Raw genomic sequence first — 16,155 nt, 5'->3', positions numbered from 1 at the left:
TATAAGTATACTAGTGGCCCGTTGCATGAAGATATGTGCAATAGACCTTCCTTCACCTGGCTGCCAGCACCAATTTTCCTCTCAGCGATCGCAATGGGAGCTGCGGCGGCCAGCGGCGCGGGGCGGGCGCTGCCGCTGCCCAGTCCCGTGCCACAGGCCGCCTGGGTCCCTCTCAGCAATCGCCCCCGCCCAGCGCTGCCAGCAGCCCTGGTCCCTTCTCAGCGATCGCCCCCGCCCCGTGCCACCAGGCGCCCGTGTTCCTCTCAGCAATCACCCCTGCCCCGTGCTGCCGGCTGCCCGGGACCTTCTCAGCGAAGTGATCACCCCACGCCGCCAGCCACAGGGTCCCTCTCAGCGATCACCCCCGACCCGCACCGCCAGACGCCGCCTGGGTCCCTCAGTGATGGGGGGCGTGGCAGCGTGTGGGGGCCGCCATCTTTGCTGGGTTAATTTGCATATCACTCTGATTGGCTGTGGGCATAGCGAAGGTACGGTCAATTAGCATATTACTCTCTTATTAGGTAGGATATCTCTCAGTTGCTTGTCTTCCTATGTATTTATACAATTTTTAAAAGACATTGAGCTGCCGAAACCGGTTTGGCTCAGTGGATAGAGCGTCGGCCTGCAGACTGAAAGGTCCCAGGTTCGATTCCGGTCAAGGGCATGTACCTTGGTTGCGGGCACATCCCCAGTGGGGGTTGTGCAGGAGGCAGCTGGTCAATGTTTCTCTCTCATCGGTATTTCTAGCTCTCTATCCCTCTCCCTTCCTCTCTGTAAAATATCAATAAAATATATTTAAAAAAAAAGACATTGAGCTACAAAAAGTTTATTGAAACAAAATCTTACACTAAGTCTAATGTATAAAGTAAAAGTGTGTCAGTGTGGGGTGGCCCTGGTGTCTGCCTGTCTCCCTGACATGTACCCCCAGCTGGACCTTTGTAGATCAATGGGAAACCTGGGGTCCCTGGACCCCTGGTTTAAAAACATTGACTTAAAGCACCAAACAACTTGTTCCAATGATCTTATTTTACTTGGACCATTCCCTATTACTTCACTCTATCAATAACTCCAAATCAAGCTTAAAATTAGTTTGTTAGTTGCAGGCCAAAGGAGAAACCAATCTCTTTTCATCTTGTGCCCAAGATCCACTGCTTTAGCTGCAAATTAAAATTCCTCTTCCAAGTGATTTGGGCTATCAACACAAAGTCCTCTAAAAGCCCCTGTTTCTTCACAATCCTGTATCTATATCTCACATCCAAGACCCTGGTATCTCAACATCAAATAGGGAATTCACAGACTGCATGAGTCCTGGTAGAGGATAATGGAAAAGTGAATACTCCAGATATGTACTCCAGATAAACTTTTACACGTATGCCTAAAAAGACTAGTATAGAAATGCTCGCTGTAGCATTATTTGTGATAAGAAAAATTTGGCAGAAACTTAAAGCAACAGAAAAATGACACATACATTACTTTATATGAATAAAATGGAAGGCAATGTTGGTTGATAAAACCAGCTTGCAGAATGACACAAAGAGCATAACAACATTTCTATAAGTTTAAAAACATATAGAGCAATGTTACTGTCTACAGACATTTTCACTGGTAGTAATAGCATACACATATGATGGTGGAAAGCAAATACTAAGTCAGGATAATTTTGTATGGGAAGAGAAGCAGACTATGGGGGTAGGAAGCAGGTTTATAGGGTGCTTCGGATCCATCACCTTTTGTTTTCAAGGAACATCTGAAGTCAGTATAGCACTATCTCAAAAATAATTCAGTAGAGTTTAGTGGTAGATATACTAGTATTTGATAGGTCAGTTGCTGTACTTTTCTAAAAGTTTGAAATATTACATTTTTTTAAAAGTATGTTTTGGAGTGAGGAAACTTGAATTCAGATTCTGGCTCTATCTAACTAGCTATGTGATCTTGGTCAACTTAATGAAACCTTGGAACCTCCCTTTCATCATCTGTGAAATCAAATAATAAAATGCCTCATAGCGCTGATGGGAGAATGAAATGAAACATGTACAAAGTCTTTGGCTCTGAACTTGAACCTGAAATAGCACAAATATGAAAATGTTCACTATTATTATGACTGGTTTAAGGCATATTAATAATCGTCTACTCTTTATTTTTAAAAAAATATTTTAATTGACTTTTAGAGAAAGAGAATGGGAGAGGGAGAGAGAAACATCAATGTGAGAGCAAAACATTAATCAGCTGCCTACTGCACACCCCCTACCAGGGATCAAGCAGCAACTACGGGCACATGTGCCCTGATCAGGAATTGAACTGGCAACCTTTTGTAGCACAGGAGGACGCACAACCAACTGAACCACATCTGCGAGGGCTGTCTACTCTTTATTTTTAATATGTAAATTGGATCATAGAAATCTGTATTTAATTCAGTTTTACTCTTCGGGAGAGAAATCGATAAGTTGCCTCCTGTATGTGCCCCAACGGGGATTGAACCGGCAACCTAGATTGAACCCTGACTGGGAATTGAATCCACAACCTTTGGTGTACAGGATGATGCTCCAACCAACTGAGCCACTTTGCCAGGACAGGATGAAAGAATGTCTTTATCATTGAGCCCAGAAGAATTTTGCCTCCACTTTGTTTGTTTGCTGTCAATTAAAAGTCTGGGATTTGATGACTGACCTCTTAAGAGTCCATCTAATTGCTACATCCTAACATTCTTAGTGAGCAAAGGAGCACAAAAAGGTTCCCATAGACCAGATCCTTTTCAGATGGTTTTCTCTTGTTTATGGCATTGATTGCCGTTAGCAGATTATGTGTACTCTACCTCTTTATCTCATAAGCTATAAAAGGTCTTTGCTCAGAAAGCTCCTCCTCACTCTGACTGTTATGTAAGATGTTGTTGAGGCATTTTCTTACTTCCCTGGAATTGTAGTAATTCATTATCGTAACATGACCTACAAACTCCAGTGCATTTTAATAGATGCTATACGGATTCAGACATAGAGGACATTTTCCCAACTTCTGCAGAGCTTATCCAAATAATGACAACACATTGTATCCTAACTCCTAACATGTATCAGTTATTGCAATAATTAACTTTCATAAATTGTCCCTAATCTTTACAACCACTCTGAAGGGTGTTATTACTCTTGTGTGACTGAGGAAGAAACTGAGGCTCAGAGAAATATAGTGACTTGTCTCAGGGCACACATCTAGTAAATTGTAGAGATGGGGAGTTATGCTGGGATCAGTAGGGAAAAGAGGGAGAGATACCAAACCAGGCTGTAGTCTTACCTTCTCTTTGACACCTTCTCCAGCTATTTTGTCTGTACTTGATTTTCCATTTTAAAGACTCTTGAAGAATTTATAGCCTGGTCCACATATTTTGATTCTTCTTTATAGTATACTATTGTGCATTCTGGCAAAGGTTCAAAGGTACAAGAAGGGAATAAGTGTTATGTAAGTGAAGAACTTAGTCTGACTTATGTCTGGTTCTCTCTTCCTCACAAAGTGCTGGGGTAAGACTGGCTAAAGTGACAACCCGACAAATGGCAGATTGGGGAATTATTTGAAAAGGCTAAAGGGAAAATCCTGAGAACACAGTGGTTCAGAGCTAAGGATGGATGGATTTGTATTTTTAAGTCCCAAATGGTAACTAAAGAATCATAAAGAAGAAAGTTGTTGCCCAAACTATTCTTGTAAGTCACCAGAGTAGTGGTTTGGAATAGCATGTCCCAAAAGGCCACTTCAGATTACTAAATCAGTAATGGAATAGAAGAGGATTTCTGAGTAGAGGGTGTGAAGGAAGTGGAAAATAACAAGATAAAAATAGAAAATCAAGTATTCATGATGGAATGCAGTTAAGCACATTTTCTTCAGAGAAAGCAAAGTGACAAAAATGAAAGAAAGTGCCCACCGTCCCTTTATCTCTCACTTTTATAACCTCACTGAAGCTGTCCTTTCTATATCCTACACCCTCTAAAAGATTAAGCAGGGCCCATTAACTCCCTCTTTGGCTCCAATATCCCACACTTTTTCAGATACTCTCACTTCTTGTTCAACCTGAGTTATCTTATCTAATTCTAATTACTACTCATCCATACATATCTACTGACCCAGTGGCTATATGTGATAGCCAGTCTCCAAGATGGCCCTCATGTCCTGACCTCCCTGATATTCATGTCTTTGTATGATCCCCTCCTATATTGTATTATGGTTGGTCTATTTGATCAATAGGATAAAGCAAATATGAAGGTGTGTGACTTGTGAGGTTAGGGCACATAAGACATTGCTGTTCCCTCCTTGCTCTCTCTTGGTTGCCTGCTCTGAGGGAAACCAGTCACCATGTAGTAAGGACATTCAAGAAGCCTAGGGAGAGGCCTATGTTGAAAGACCTTGGAGGCCTCCTGCCCAGAGCTTGTGAGCAAGCCACTGTGGAGGTACACCCTCCAAACCCAGTCATGCCTCTCAGTGACCACGGCCCAGCTAACATCTTGATTGAAAAATCATGAGAGAACCCAAGGCAAAATAACCTAGCTAAGTCCTTCCTGGATTCCTGCCCATAAAAACTGTTGAAAATAAATTAATGTTTGTTGTTGTTTTAGCCCATTAAGTATAGAGGTAATTTTTTTTTTTTTTACACAGCAATAGTTAACATGAACACTAGTATAGCTGTTACATTAAAGATATAACTTTCACGAAAGCCCTTGCATTCACTCCCACCACTACTGGGCATTTGCTCCTCCTTGGTCATCAATACTCATACTTTAATTTGCAAGTGTACTTTAAGTTCATAGAGAACAGCCGGCTGATAGGCCTACTTGAAAGCACCACCTGCTGCTCATAATTTAACAGCACCCCAAAGCAAGCTGGAATAATTGGTGCTGCCTTTCCATGATAAGTCCTGACTTCCCATTTTATGTCTCTTCTGGGAATTAGCTTCTTTATTTCCTGGAGATAACAACACCTGCCTTGCCTTCTTCACAGGAATGGTGAAATGTGATATCCCTGAGCACTGAAAATCATATAAACATGTAAGAAGTTCTTAGGCTTATTCTTTCTAGCATCTTGTCTTTCCTACTTTATCAACTCTGTTATTTCTGCCTGTAAACATGAAAAAGTCATTAATAGGAAATAAAAACAGATAAAAAACTTTTTTCAGTGGATTTTCCCCCCCAAAATCACTGATCAGGTTCCTCAACTTTATATAATTTTCTTTTCCCTTATTCACACTCCCTACCCCCCAAATGCTTCATGGATATCTTTATGGAAGTTAGATAGAAAGAAAATAAATACATAAAATGATTGCCCACAGCAGAGGCCACTTGATGTTGGTTGGCATGATTTTGCATCATTATTATTAGACAGAAACTGATGATCAGAAAGGATTAAAAAGAAGAAAGGATGGAAGGAAGGAGGGAGGAAGACAGAAGGAAGGAAAGGAGAAAAAAAAAAAAGGCCAGAATCACAAAGAAAGAAGTAGCCAGGGCCATCTATACAATTTGAGGGTCCCAGTACAAGATGAAAATATAGTCTTGGTCCCTTATCTAGTTTCATCTCTGGATAATTTATTATCCCTTTAATTTTTTAACCCTGTTTTCTTAAATTTCTGTATTTTGCTTCTTTATTAAACCAGCTTGGGTAAATTTGAACCATGTTGAATAAATGTCCAAAAAAGGCAAATCTATAGAAACAGAGTAGATAGTGATTGACTGGAGCTGGAACTGGGAATGGGGATTACACGAAAATGAGTTGATCATGGTGATAATTGTATTATGGTGCTCTTGATAATGTAGCAGTGGAGACAAGCCAGACTAGAGAGGGTTGAGATGTAAGGAAGTGAAGACAGCATGTCCAGACAACATGGCAGAATGGAGAAGTGGGAATTGACAATAGTCCTGTTTGAGCAGCAGGACTTGGTGATTGGTTGTGCCCAATAGGAAGAGTCAAGGATGACTCCAGGTCTCTGGCTTAAGTAATTAATGATATGAGATATTTTTGCTGAGATAGGATATATTGGAGGAGGAGGAGCAGTTTTGTTTGGGGGAAGAGACAGCGGTAAGTTTAGTTTGGACATGTTGAACTTGAGTTGCCTTTAAAATGCCGATGAGGTGGTATTGAGTAGGCAGGGGAATAGTAAGCTTTTCTCTGTCTCCCACATCCATCATGGCTATCTCCAATTGTAGACAGAACCTTCTTCATCATTTACCTGCCAATACAAACTCATCTTACCTCTTCTAGAAATTTGTCTCTAGTTCACTTCCCTTCCTGATGCTATTTTGAATTTGTTCCCTTTTGGATAATATCTTTACTATTGTTACAAAAGGAAAGTAATGATAGTAAATCCTTTCGGGAAGGATTAAAAAAATAAGAGTTATTTAGTTCTCTCAGTTCCCTTTGTAAAGGCACTTTTCCTTTTGTAATTAATAAGTAATCTGTGAGGTAATATTTTGAGAGCAAGAGAATATCTTATTTACCAACTATATTTCACTAGTAACGGGTTTAATATCTATTGATAATCCTAGTCCGAATCAAATATATCGAGGGCTGTAAAATGGTGATTTCCTAATTAGGTCATTTCACCTATATTAGCAGGAAATCATTTGAATAGAAGAGCTTTCCCTTTTGTAGAAATTAAAAATGTTTTGTGTGTGTGTGTGTGTGTGTGTGTGCTTTTTTTTTTTTTCTTTTTGGTATGGTGATTGCCAGAGGGAAGGGGGTTGGGGATGGGGATCCTTTGGGCAAGCAAGCTATTAAGATTTTAGGATTATGGGAAAAGAGAGGTAGTGACTGTATTGGAGATTTCTGGAGATGGTGCAGACTCTGAGGGTGACATGGTCCAGGGTACAAGCTTAAAAAAATGAAAGGCTGGAGTGGAAGCAGGTGTCCTTGGTGATAACGTTTTTTTAAAAAAAATTCACTATTCCCCTGACCCAGGACAGTATGTGCTAGTCTCTTAATCTGTTGGATATATGGTGAAATCAGCACTTTTAGAAAAGACCCAACCAACGTTTCCTCAAAACGCTTCTCGCTTTTGCTTTCCTGTCACCAACCAGAGGACTCTTCTCCACAGCTCACAGGAATCGTCGCTGCCCGGATTCCCAGGCTCGTCTCGCTCCCGCAACCGCGGCGACAGCTGGAGCCCAAGCTGCGCTCGCTCCGCGGTTCAGCCACCTCTGGCCTGTTGGCGCCTGAAGAGAATTTTCCTCAGAAAAGCTGCACGGAGAAGCGAGCTGCCAGCCTCGCACGTTCTAGGCCAGACGACCAGCATCGGAAGTGCGGGAACTTGGCGACAGCTCTACGCTGGTCTCGACATAATGTCGTCCTCTGGCGTCCAGCCGCCCAGGAGTATCCGAGCCCCAGCGTGAGGCGTCTGCAGCTTCGCCTCAGGTCGACCGCGGCACCGCAGGAACCCTGAACTCCCTCAGGCGCCGCACAAGAGCAAGGATTCCCCACGCCTTCTCGCGCCAGAAGCTACGGCGGAACTGGCGGCGGGAAGCCCCACCCTAATCCCCCCAACAGCACGGGGAGGGGCGTGGTCGCGGCAGGCCCCGCCCACGCCGCGCGCTCTGCCCCCAGGCAACCGGCACAACACAACAAGATGGCCGCCGCGCCGCTAGGCACCTGAAGGGAGTGACGGGCGCGTCTCCGCCCGGCCTCGTCCCACGGGCCCGCTCGGCTTGGCTTCTCCGCACTAAGTGCCAGGTCTGGTCGCTGGAGTTCTCCGGGATGCAGACGGAACGGTGGGGGGCCGGCGGCCAAGGCGGGAAGGCCTGGACCAGTTCCGGATGGATTCGGGGCGGGGGCGTGTGCTTGGGGATTGGGATTGGATGTGAAGGAGGGGAGGGCGTGGGGCGGAGGATGAAGGCGGGATGTTTGGTTGGGAAGGGAGGGAGGTCAGGAGTGCGAGTGCGGGATAGTTGGGGATAGGGGGCCCGGGTGTGCGGCGCCGGCGCCGAGAGGGGGAGGGTGCCGGGTGCCAGGGATAACGGATGGTTTGGGTGTCCTGACGAGTGTCATGGTACCAGGCGAAATACAGTACATGGAAAAGATGAGAATTGGGATATTGGGAAGAAATGTGAAGAGGAGGGTTAATATAGGGGTGATTTTTGAAGTAAAAACTTGGTTCAAGTCTTGATTGTGTCACCTCATGTATCACTTAACCGGCTCTGTCTGTGACTTAAATTCCTGAGCATGTTTTTTCTTTTGTACAAAAATAATTGCTAATTACTTTTGAGTGTACAGTATATGTCAGATTCAGTTCTAAATTGTTCCCATGTGTTAACTCATTTAGAATTTAAAATAATTTGTATGAGGTTACCATCCCCATTTTAAAAATGATGAAACCAAGCATCAGAGAGTTTAAGTAATTTCCCTAATTTCACACAATATGGAATTTGAATTTAAGCTGTTTAGTTCCAGAATCCACTCTTAATTCTTAATGATACACTGCTTCTTGTACACGAGGTTAATAATTCTGATCTTAAGCAGTATCTGCAAGGATTTAAATTTGGTAATGTCTTTAGCGTCCTTAGAACAGTCCTTCGTTCATTCAACAAGTATTTATTGTGCACCAAACAGTAGACAGAGTCCCTGCTGTCTCATCGCTTAAACTCTAGAAGGAGAAACAAGCAATAATATAGTAGTTTCATAATAATAATTTAATTCTAATTAGAAGGTGCTATAAAGGAGACCACACCCTAGCCAGTTTGGCTCAGTGCATAGTGCATTGGCCTGAGGACTAAAGGCTCCTGGGTTCCATTCCCTCAGTCAAGGGCAAGGACCTCAGTTGCAGGCTCAATCCCCAGCATGCCGGAGGCAACAAATCGATATGTCTCTCTCACATCAACGCTTCTCTCTGTCTCTCACCCTCCCTTCCACTCTCTCTAAAAAATTCAATGGAAAAATATCCTCGGGTGAGGATTAAAAAGAAAAAGAAAGGAGACCATTTTGTGCAGAGACCATATATAACAGGAAGATAGAATCCTGGTGTGCATCTTGAGTGTAGAAACCCTGTCTTCTCAGCTCTTTATTATTAGAGCCTATCACAGGTCATGGAGCAAAAAGTTGCTCAATAAAGGTGGATGACTGAATAAATAAATAAGGTGTGGGAAGCTTGGGTCTTAGGGTACCTGAGTGGAGTGGAGAGCGATGTGAGAGGATAATTCAGGATGTTAATAGACTAGAGAAGGACACAGAAGTCAGGGTGTTAAAAGGGAAAAGCAAGCAGCTATGTAATTATATTGGGATGAAGAGGAATAAGGTGGGGGTTGAGTATTTTCTTTGAGGAGGGAAATAATTAGAAGTCAATATTGGAATGGATTAGGGTGCCCGAATATTTGCTGGGATGAGCATTTTGGGAAATCATGATATATATGAGCAGTTTGGGAAATCAGAATGGATATAAAAGTGCTGAGGCAGAGTACTGAAAAGAGCTATCCTCCTATATAATAAAGAAGTAATATGCAAATTAACCCTCACGTCCTCACAAGATGGCTGCCTATGACCAGGGGGGTTAGTGAGGGACGACCAAATGACTGAACAAGCAGGCTGCATGGGGTGACCAGGCCGGCAGGGGGTTTAGTGAGGGATGACCAAACGACTGAACAAGCAGGCTGCTTGGGGCAACCAGGCCGGCGGGGGGGGGCGGGGGGGGGGGCTGTGAGGGGCAACCAGGCTGGTGGGGGGAGAGGGCAGTTGGGGGCGACCAGGCTGGCAGGAGGGGCAGTTGGGGGTGACCAGGTAGGCAGGGGGGCAGTAAGAGGTGACCAGGCCAGCAGGGGCAGCAGTTGGGGGCAATTAGGCTGGCGGGGGCGGGGGGGAGTGAGGGGCAACTAGGCTGGTGGGGGGGGCAGTTGGTGGTGACCAGACCGGCAGGGGGGGCAGTTAGGGGCGACCAGGCAGGCAGGCAGGTGAGCAATTAGGAGCCAGCGGTCCAGGATTATGAGAGGGATGTCCAACTGCTGGTTTAGGGTCAAACCCCGGGATCGGGCCTAAACCGGCAGTCGGACATCCCCCAAGGGGTTCCGGATGGGAGAGGGTGCAGGCTGGGCTGAAGGCACCCCCCTCCCCCCCAGGAAAATAATACAGTGTTAGAGAATTGGGACAGAATTCATGGGGAAATTTAGCAATCAGAATGGGATGAAGGATGGGAGGCAGAGACCATGTATAACAGGAAGATAAAATCCTGCTGTGCATCTTGACAATTGCCTTTGGAAAGAAGAGCAGCTGGATTAGAGACTTTGGAGAGGAATGGGAATGAGGACAAGAGAAAGTTAAAGAGTAAGCGTATTTAAATGAGTCCAAAGGTATGGAATAAAGTAGAATTGTAGGGAAAGTAATGAGAAGTGATTAAAGGGCTAAGGGATGTAGTGGAGAGGGATATGGAGGTCAAGAAATGGGCATGGATATCTGCATATTGGAGTGGACTGGGAAGAGATGGAAGGCTTGGGGATTATTGAGGTCTGCCTCATTTAGAGAAGATCAGAGTAGAAGATTGAAAATTAGTAATGTTAGGAAAGGCTGGATAGAGTTGGAGGTGTACTCTCTACCAAGCTGTGAAGGTTGGGATTGTTAGATCAGGGCAAGTATCTGAGTCTTAAAATGACACGATGAGTAGTGTTTTGTTGCCTTGCCATATGATTCTGATTATCACATCACTCCAGTGGCTTTCTCTTGCTCTGCAGACTACCTTGAGTGCCTTCAATATGTGTTTCCAGTTCTGAATTTTTGTTTGGTTTTATTTTCTTTTTGTCCTGCCTCTTCACACACTCTAGCCCTACCTCTCAGCTCTGTCTTCTCTGTTCTATTGCTTGGTTTTTGTTTATGTTTTTGCAAAGTACATCTTAGGGCCAAGCAACACTCCCATCTCTCCTTTAAAGTTGTAGTTCAAGATTTACTATCTCCAGGTAGTAGCCTCTGAAATAATGCTAGCCATTTTCAAACACAGTATATCCCCAGTTCAGTGAGTTGGCTATACTATGAGATTGTAATATACGTATATCTGTTATTTCAATGTCCAGGCTCTGCGGGAGCTATGGAACTCGGGGAGGAGATCTGGGAATGCACTGTGACATTGAAACCATCTCTTAATCTTTCCGTATTACAATTTATAAAAGGAAGGAGCTGATTTAGATTTCTGGAATCCATTCTAATTTTATTTTAATATCTGTAAGTGAGTAAGGCAGAGTTTTCTATCAGGAGAGGTAATATAGGACTTCATGATAGTCTAGTAAGACCCAAAGGGTTTTTGGTCACTAGGATGTTATGTGAGGAATTCAGGATGGTTCAGTATTTTAAGAATTAAGAGAAAAGATTAAGATGCAGGATACAAAATAATTGCACTGCATAAAAATAAGATGTGCTTGTTTTAACTAAGAAACTAAAAACATATAAAGTGTATTTTTTTTAGCATGTAGCATACACGATTATTTTAATTTTATAAATTTCTATCATACTATGGTATAGAGAAAGATATATAGAAATGGGAACTGAGACTTGTCCCTCCACTATTTATTTTTTAATCTGTTACTCTTATTTTTTTAATCTGTTACTCTGATAAAAACTACATTTAATTCAAGAAAAAATGAAATTTTACCTTTAAAACATATGCTTCTTAGATCTTCTCAAGTTTGAGTATATTATTTTTATTTAGAAAGCGAATACCAATACAGCTTAGCACTGAATCATTAATATTACTAAGACTTTTTCTGTGGCAGAATGGTGTAATAGCCTATATAATAAAAGCCTAATGTACTAAGTGTCCAGTCAACTGGTCAACCAATCAAAGCGTAATAAGCATAATACGCTAATGATATGCTAAGGCTGCTCAACCGCTTGTTATGATGTGCACTGACCACCAGGGGCAGACAGTCGACCGGTCGACCAGTTGCTATGATGTGCACTGACCACCAGGGGACAGAAGCTCTGACAGGTGGGTTAGCTTGCTGCTGGGGTCCGGCCGATTGGGACTGGGCAAGATGGGGCTGGAAACGTCCTGGAGCCCTCCCGCAGTCCCTCCCTGGCCCCAGTCATGCACCAGTGGGGCCCCTCAGCCTGGCCTGCACCCTCTCACAATCCGGGACCCCTTAGGGAATGTCAAAGAGCTGATTTCGACCCGATCTCGCAGGCCAGGCTGAGGGACCCCACTGGTGCATGAATTCGTGCATCTGGCCTCTAGTAAGACATAAAAAGTATTTACTACACTTGTGAAATCAGGACCAAAAACCTTGTGACTATGTCATAAATAGCAGTTATGTGAATTGGGGGAAGCTTTTCTGACTTATATGGAGTTTTAACATGAAAAAAATTAAAGAGAAAGTAAAGACACATAAAAGTTTGCAGTTTAAAGTGACTGGGCTACTGGAACAAGGCTGTTGGCCATATTGTACCATATAACTGTGAAATAAACACTCTTTAAAAACAAATATAGCAGGTTTTGCTTCCTTCAAAGTAGATCATGAGTTCAGTGATGCTATGGTATTAAATTTTCTGGCTTATTCCCATGGACATTATTAACTATTTAGGGAACTCTGGAGGAACAGGATTGGAGGAAAATGGAGAAGTGGGGAAATGATAAATTCAATTTGGACATGTTGGATTTATGCCAGTGAGGTGTCAAGTAGGCAGTTAGGATTAGAAGTCTGGAACTCAAAAAAAAGTTGGATTGAAGATATAAATATTAGTAGACAGGTGGCATTGGGAGCCATGGGTGTTGTATTAGATTGTTTAAAATGTGATTAGAGAGAGACTAAAAGAGACTTGAGGACTCTGAGATTTAAAGATTGAATAGAGGAGTGTAAGCCAGCAAAGGAGGTTAAGGAGTGGCCAGGGAGGCAGGATGATACCTGGAGAGTGTGGTATCTCAGAAGCCAGAGGAAGAAACTGTTTCAGGAAGGAGAGTGTGCTCATAAGTATTAAGTACTGTTAGTTGCCAAATATTTTCAGCTTCCTATACTCTAGGACAGTGGTCGCCAACTGGTGGTCCGCAGACCACTGGTGGTCCATGAGGTCCGAAAGATTGGTGACTGCTACTCTAGCACACCTTGCGGGTAGAAGGGGCTTTGTGACTAGTTCTGGCCAATAAATTGAGAACAGAAATGACAAGTAAATCTTCTGGCTGGAGCATGTGTCAATACAAGACCTTACGGAGGTCTCCTTTCCTTCTGGCAAGATGATCAGCAACGTTTGGAATAGTGTACGCTCTTGTCAGCGTAATGTGGATCCTCGTATCTATAGCTTCTGAGTTTATAACTTTGTAGTCTTGAAAATTCTAGAAATATATTAATTTGTTTTGATATCTCTAAAAAACTAACCTTGTTAAATATACTGAAAACTCTTACAGGTTTTGGTGGACACTTGGCTGCTTGCAATGAGGAAAGGTTCCCAACAAAATTTTTCCAAGCCAAAGATGCCATCATCATCCCTTATGCCCAGTATGAGATCTAGGTCACTTTCACCTTTAGGCGGATCCGAGACTCCACCTTTTCATTCTGGAAGACAGTGGTGTGAGCAAGTTGGGATTGCAGATGAAAACACTATACTATTGGACTACCATGACCGTAGAGGTACCACTTTCTAATCTAAGAATTTGACCACATACTCTTAAATAGAGATGGAAAATAATGAACTTAACTATTTTGGGTCCAAATGTAACATATATCCTGGTACTAACTTGACCTATTGTTTTTATTGACAGACATTGTGGAGGATGGAGGCTTCTGGGTGAGGGTGAAGATATCTGAAAGATGTTAGAGAAGGGCGTTTCAGAAAGAGAAAACTTTTATTTCCTTTGGTGGGAGAGTGCCTTAAAGCTCATCTGCCAAATTTATCATCATCCTTTCCTTAGGGGGGTTCACTTCAGAATGGAGTGCCTTAATTCCGTATAAACATGTTATCTGCCCTTGGGCTATCCACAAACTGCTTATTGGCAAGCTGCTTATCTGTGAATGGACTGATTTCCATGTGTGGACATATATATGTTCCACCAAGGTTTTATTTTTTTTTCTTGAAAGCATTCTGTTAGTTTGGGGAAAAAATAGATGATTTTTTCTAAGAATCTCTTTAATTGATTAAATGTGAAAGAAAACTATAATTTATTTGCTAAGTCACTAAATCAGAACCATCAAACTCTCTTGACCTGAATATGTAATCCGTTTTTATTAATAAACATTATCCGCATTGAGTTTAGATTATATCTTACTATCAGTTGGTATACTGTTATTTCTCATTTGATTGATATTTTAGAATATTAGTCATTTTCTTTCCTAGAATAGCCAAATTACAGAAAAAAATCATGATTATTTATGAGTTAATATTACATTTCTTTGCTAAATAATCAAAGGGAGTCTTTGGCACACAACATGAATCTGAACCCAGGATTAATTTTTTTCTGACTCATAAAGAAAGAACCAAGAGGCAATTTTTTTTATGATTGTTTTGTAAACTGTAACATGGCTTACATAAACTCTGATGGCAATATCCAGAAAGGTATTAGGGCAGGATGTGTTATCCATCATGTTAGTACTTTAATCTGTATAAAATATGATATGATCTTATTTATTTAAAAGAGCAACAAATTTGAGTTTCTCACTATTAAAAAAAAATAGGAAAAGAGGATTTTTTTTAGAATTTAAGCATTTTTTTTTTTGCTCTGGCCGGTGTGGCTCAATTGGTTGGAGCATTATCCTCTGCACCAAAAGGTCGAAGGTTCGATTCCTGGTCATGGCACATACCTAGGTTGTGGGTTTAATCCCTGGCTCCGGTCAGGTGGGTACAGGATTCAACCGATCGATGTTTCTCTCTCTCTAAAAATTATGAACGCGTCTTTGGGTGAGGGTTAAAAAAAAAAAAAAAAAAGAATGTAGTGTTTTTGAACTTTAGATTGGAACAAACAATAAATAGTGCCAGTGTTTTTTAATTACTAAAAACGTCTGTGCTGCATATGATTAAAAGTGTAAGTCAGGGGTCCTCAAACTTTTTAAACGGGGGCCCAGTTCACTGTCCCTCAGACCGTTGGAGGGCCGGACTATAGTTTTAAAAAAACTGAACAAATTCCTATGCACACTGCACATATCTTATTTTGAAGTAAAAAAACAAAACGGCAAAAACACCTGCATGTGGACCGCGGGCCGTAGTTTGAGGACGCCTGGTGTAAGTTTTGGATTCATCTGCCAGGATTCAAGTCCTGGATTTGCATATTGCTAGTTGCAAGATTTTGAGCAAATTATAATTTTTAAAATAAATGTGAATGGTAATGTCTATCTCAGAGATTTGTTGTCTAAATTACATTTTTAAAATGTAAAGCATTTAGCACAATGCTTGGTACACAGCTAATACAGAGTGGGGGCAAAAGTACATTTACAGTTGTGAGTATTTGAAACAGAGTTTATTCTTGTATTATTACTCTAAATCTATTTTTGTTCCACACTGTATAGGGTATAACTATTGTTGTCATTATTATGAAATGCTATATAAAGTAAAATATTGTTAAAGTATTGCAATTAGAACTCGCCAGATGTTTTTGCATTTGAATGGCTTAAAATTTTTTTGGTTATTTAACATCAAAATAATTAGTTTTTCAAAATATTCATGTCTTCCTCTGCTGATAATGATCTGTATTTGTAATTTCAGAAGCTGGTTCACGTGCAGGAGTTCGATACATTACAGAGGCTCTTATAAAAAAACTTACTAAACAGGACAATTTGGCCTTGGTAAAATCTCTGAACCTTTCACTTTCTAAAGATGGTGGCAAGAAATTTAGGGTAAGTTACCAACATTTCTGAACATAGGCATTATTTTTTATGTTTCTGTGCTTTAAAACTGAAAAAAAAGAGATTATATTAGATTTACAGTAACATCTCATCCTAATGTCACCTAATTTGTAGCAGACCTTTTATTTATTTATTTTTATTTACTTATTATTTTTTAAATATATTTTATTGATTTTTTACAGAGAGGAAGGGAGAGGGATAGAGAGTTAGAAACATCGATGGGAGAGAAACATTGATCAGCTGCCTCCTGCACACCTCCCACTGGGGATGTGCCCACAACCAAGATACATGCCCTTGACTGGAATCGAACCTGGGACCCTTCAGTCCGCAGGCCAATGCTCTATCCACTGAGCCAAACCGGACAGGGCTGTAGCAGACCTTTTATTGTTTCCAGTGA

General features: G+C 41.8%; 1 protein-coding gene and 1 long non-coding RNA gene across 4 annotated transcripts in view; one reads left to right on the top strand and one right to left on the bottom strand.

Moving 5' to 3' along the window:
* Window positions 1-1,291: 1,291 nt before the first annotated feature.
* LOC129151611 (uncharacterized) lies at window positions 1,292-7,655 on the bottom strand. The gene is made up of 3 exons (XR_008558251.1): window positions 7,612-7,655; window positions 3,283-3,406; window positions 1,292-1,308 (listed from the first exon to the last, which is right to left on the bottom strand). It is a non-coding gene; the product is annotated as an uncharacterized LOC129151611 (long non-coding RNA).
* The window catches only part of CNTRL (centriolin), an 83,376-nt gene continuing 74,814 nt past the window's right edge, over window positions 7,594-16,155 (top strand). For all 3 annotated transcript variants that reach the window (XM_054727016.1, XM_054727017.1, XM_008152130.3), the window contains exons 1-3: window positions 7,594-7,692; window positions 13,331-13,553; window positions 15,619-15,749. In XM_054727016.1, the coding sequence (XP_054582991.1) occupies window positions 13,358-13,553; window positions 15,619-15,749 (327 nt within the window). In that variant the 5' untranslated portion in view covers window positions 7,594-7,692; window positions 13,331-13,357. The remainder of the gene's footprint in view (window positions 7,693-13,330; window positions 13,554-15,618; window positions 15,750-16,155) is intronic.

This window comes from Eptesicus fuscus, chromosome 15, assembly GCF_027574615.1.
Source record: "Eptesicus fuscus isolate TK198812 chromosome 15, DD_ASM_mEF_20220401, whole genome shotgun sequence".
Lineage (NCBI taxonomy): Eukaryota > Metazoa > Chordata > Mammalia > Chiroptera > Vespertilionidae > Eptesicus > Eptesicus fuscus.
The sequence above is the reverse complement of the archived record's forward strand: the minus strand, read 5'-3'. Positions and strand labels throughout refer to the sequence as shown.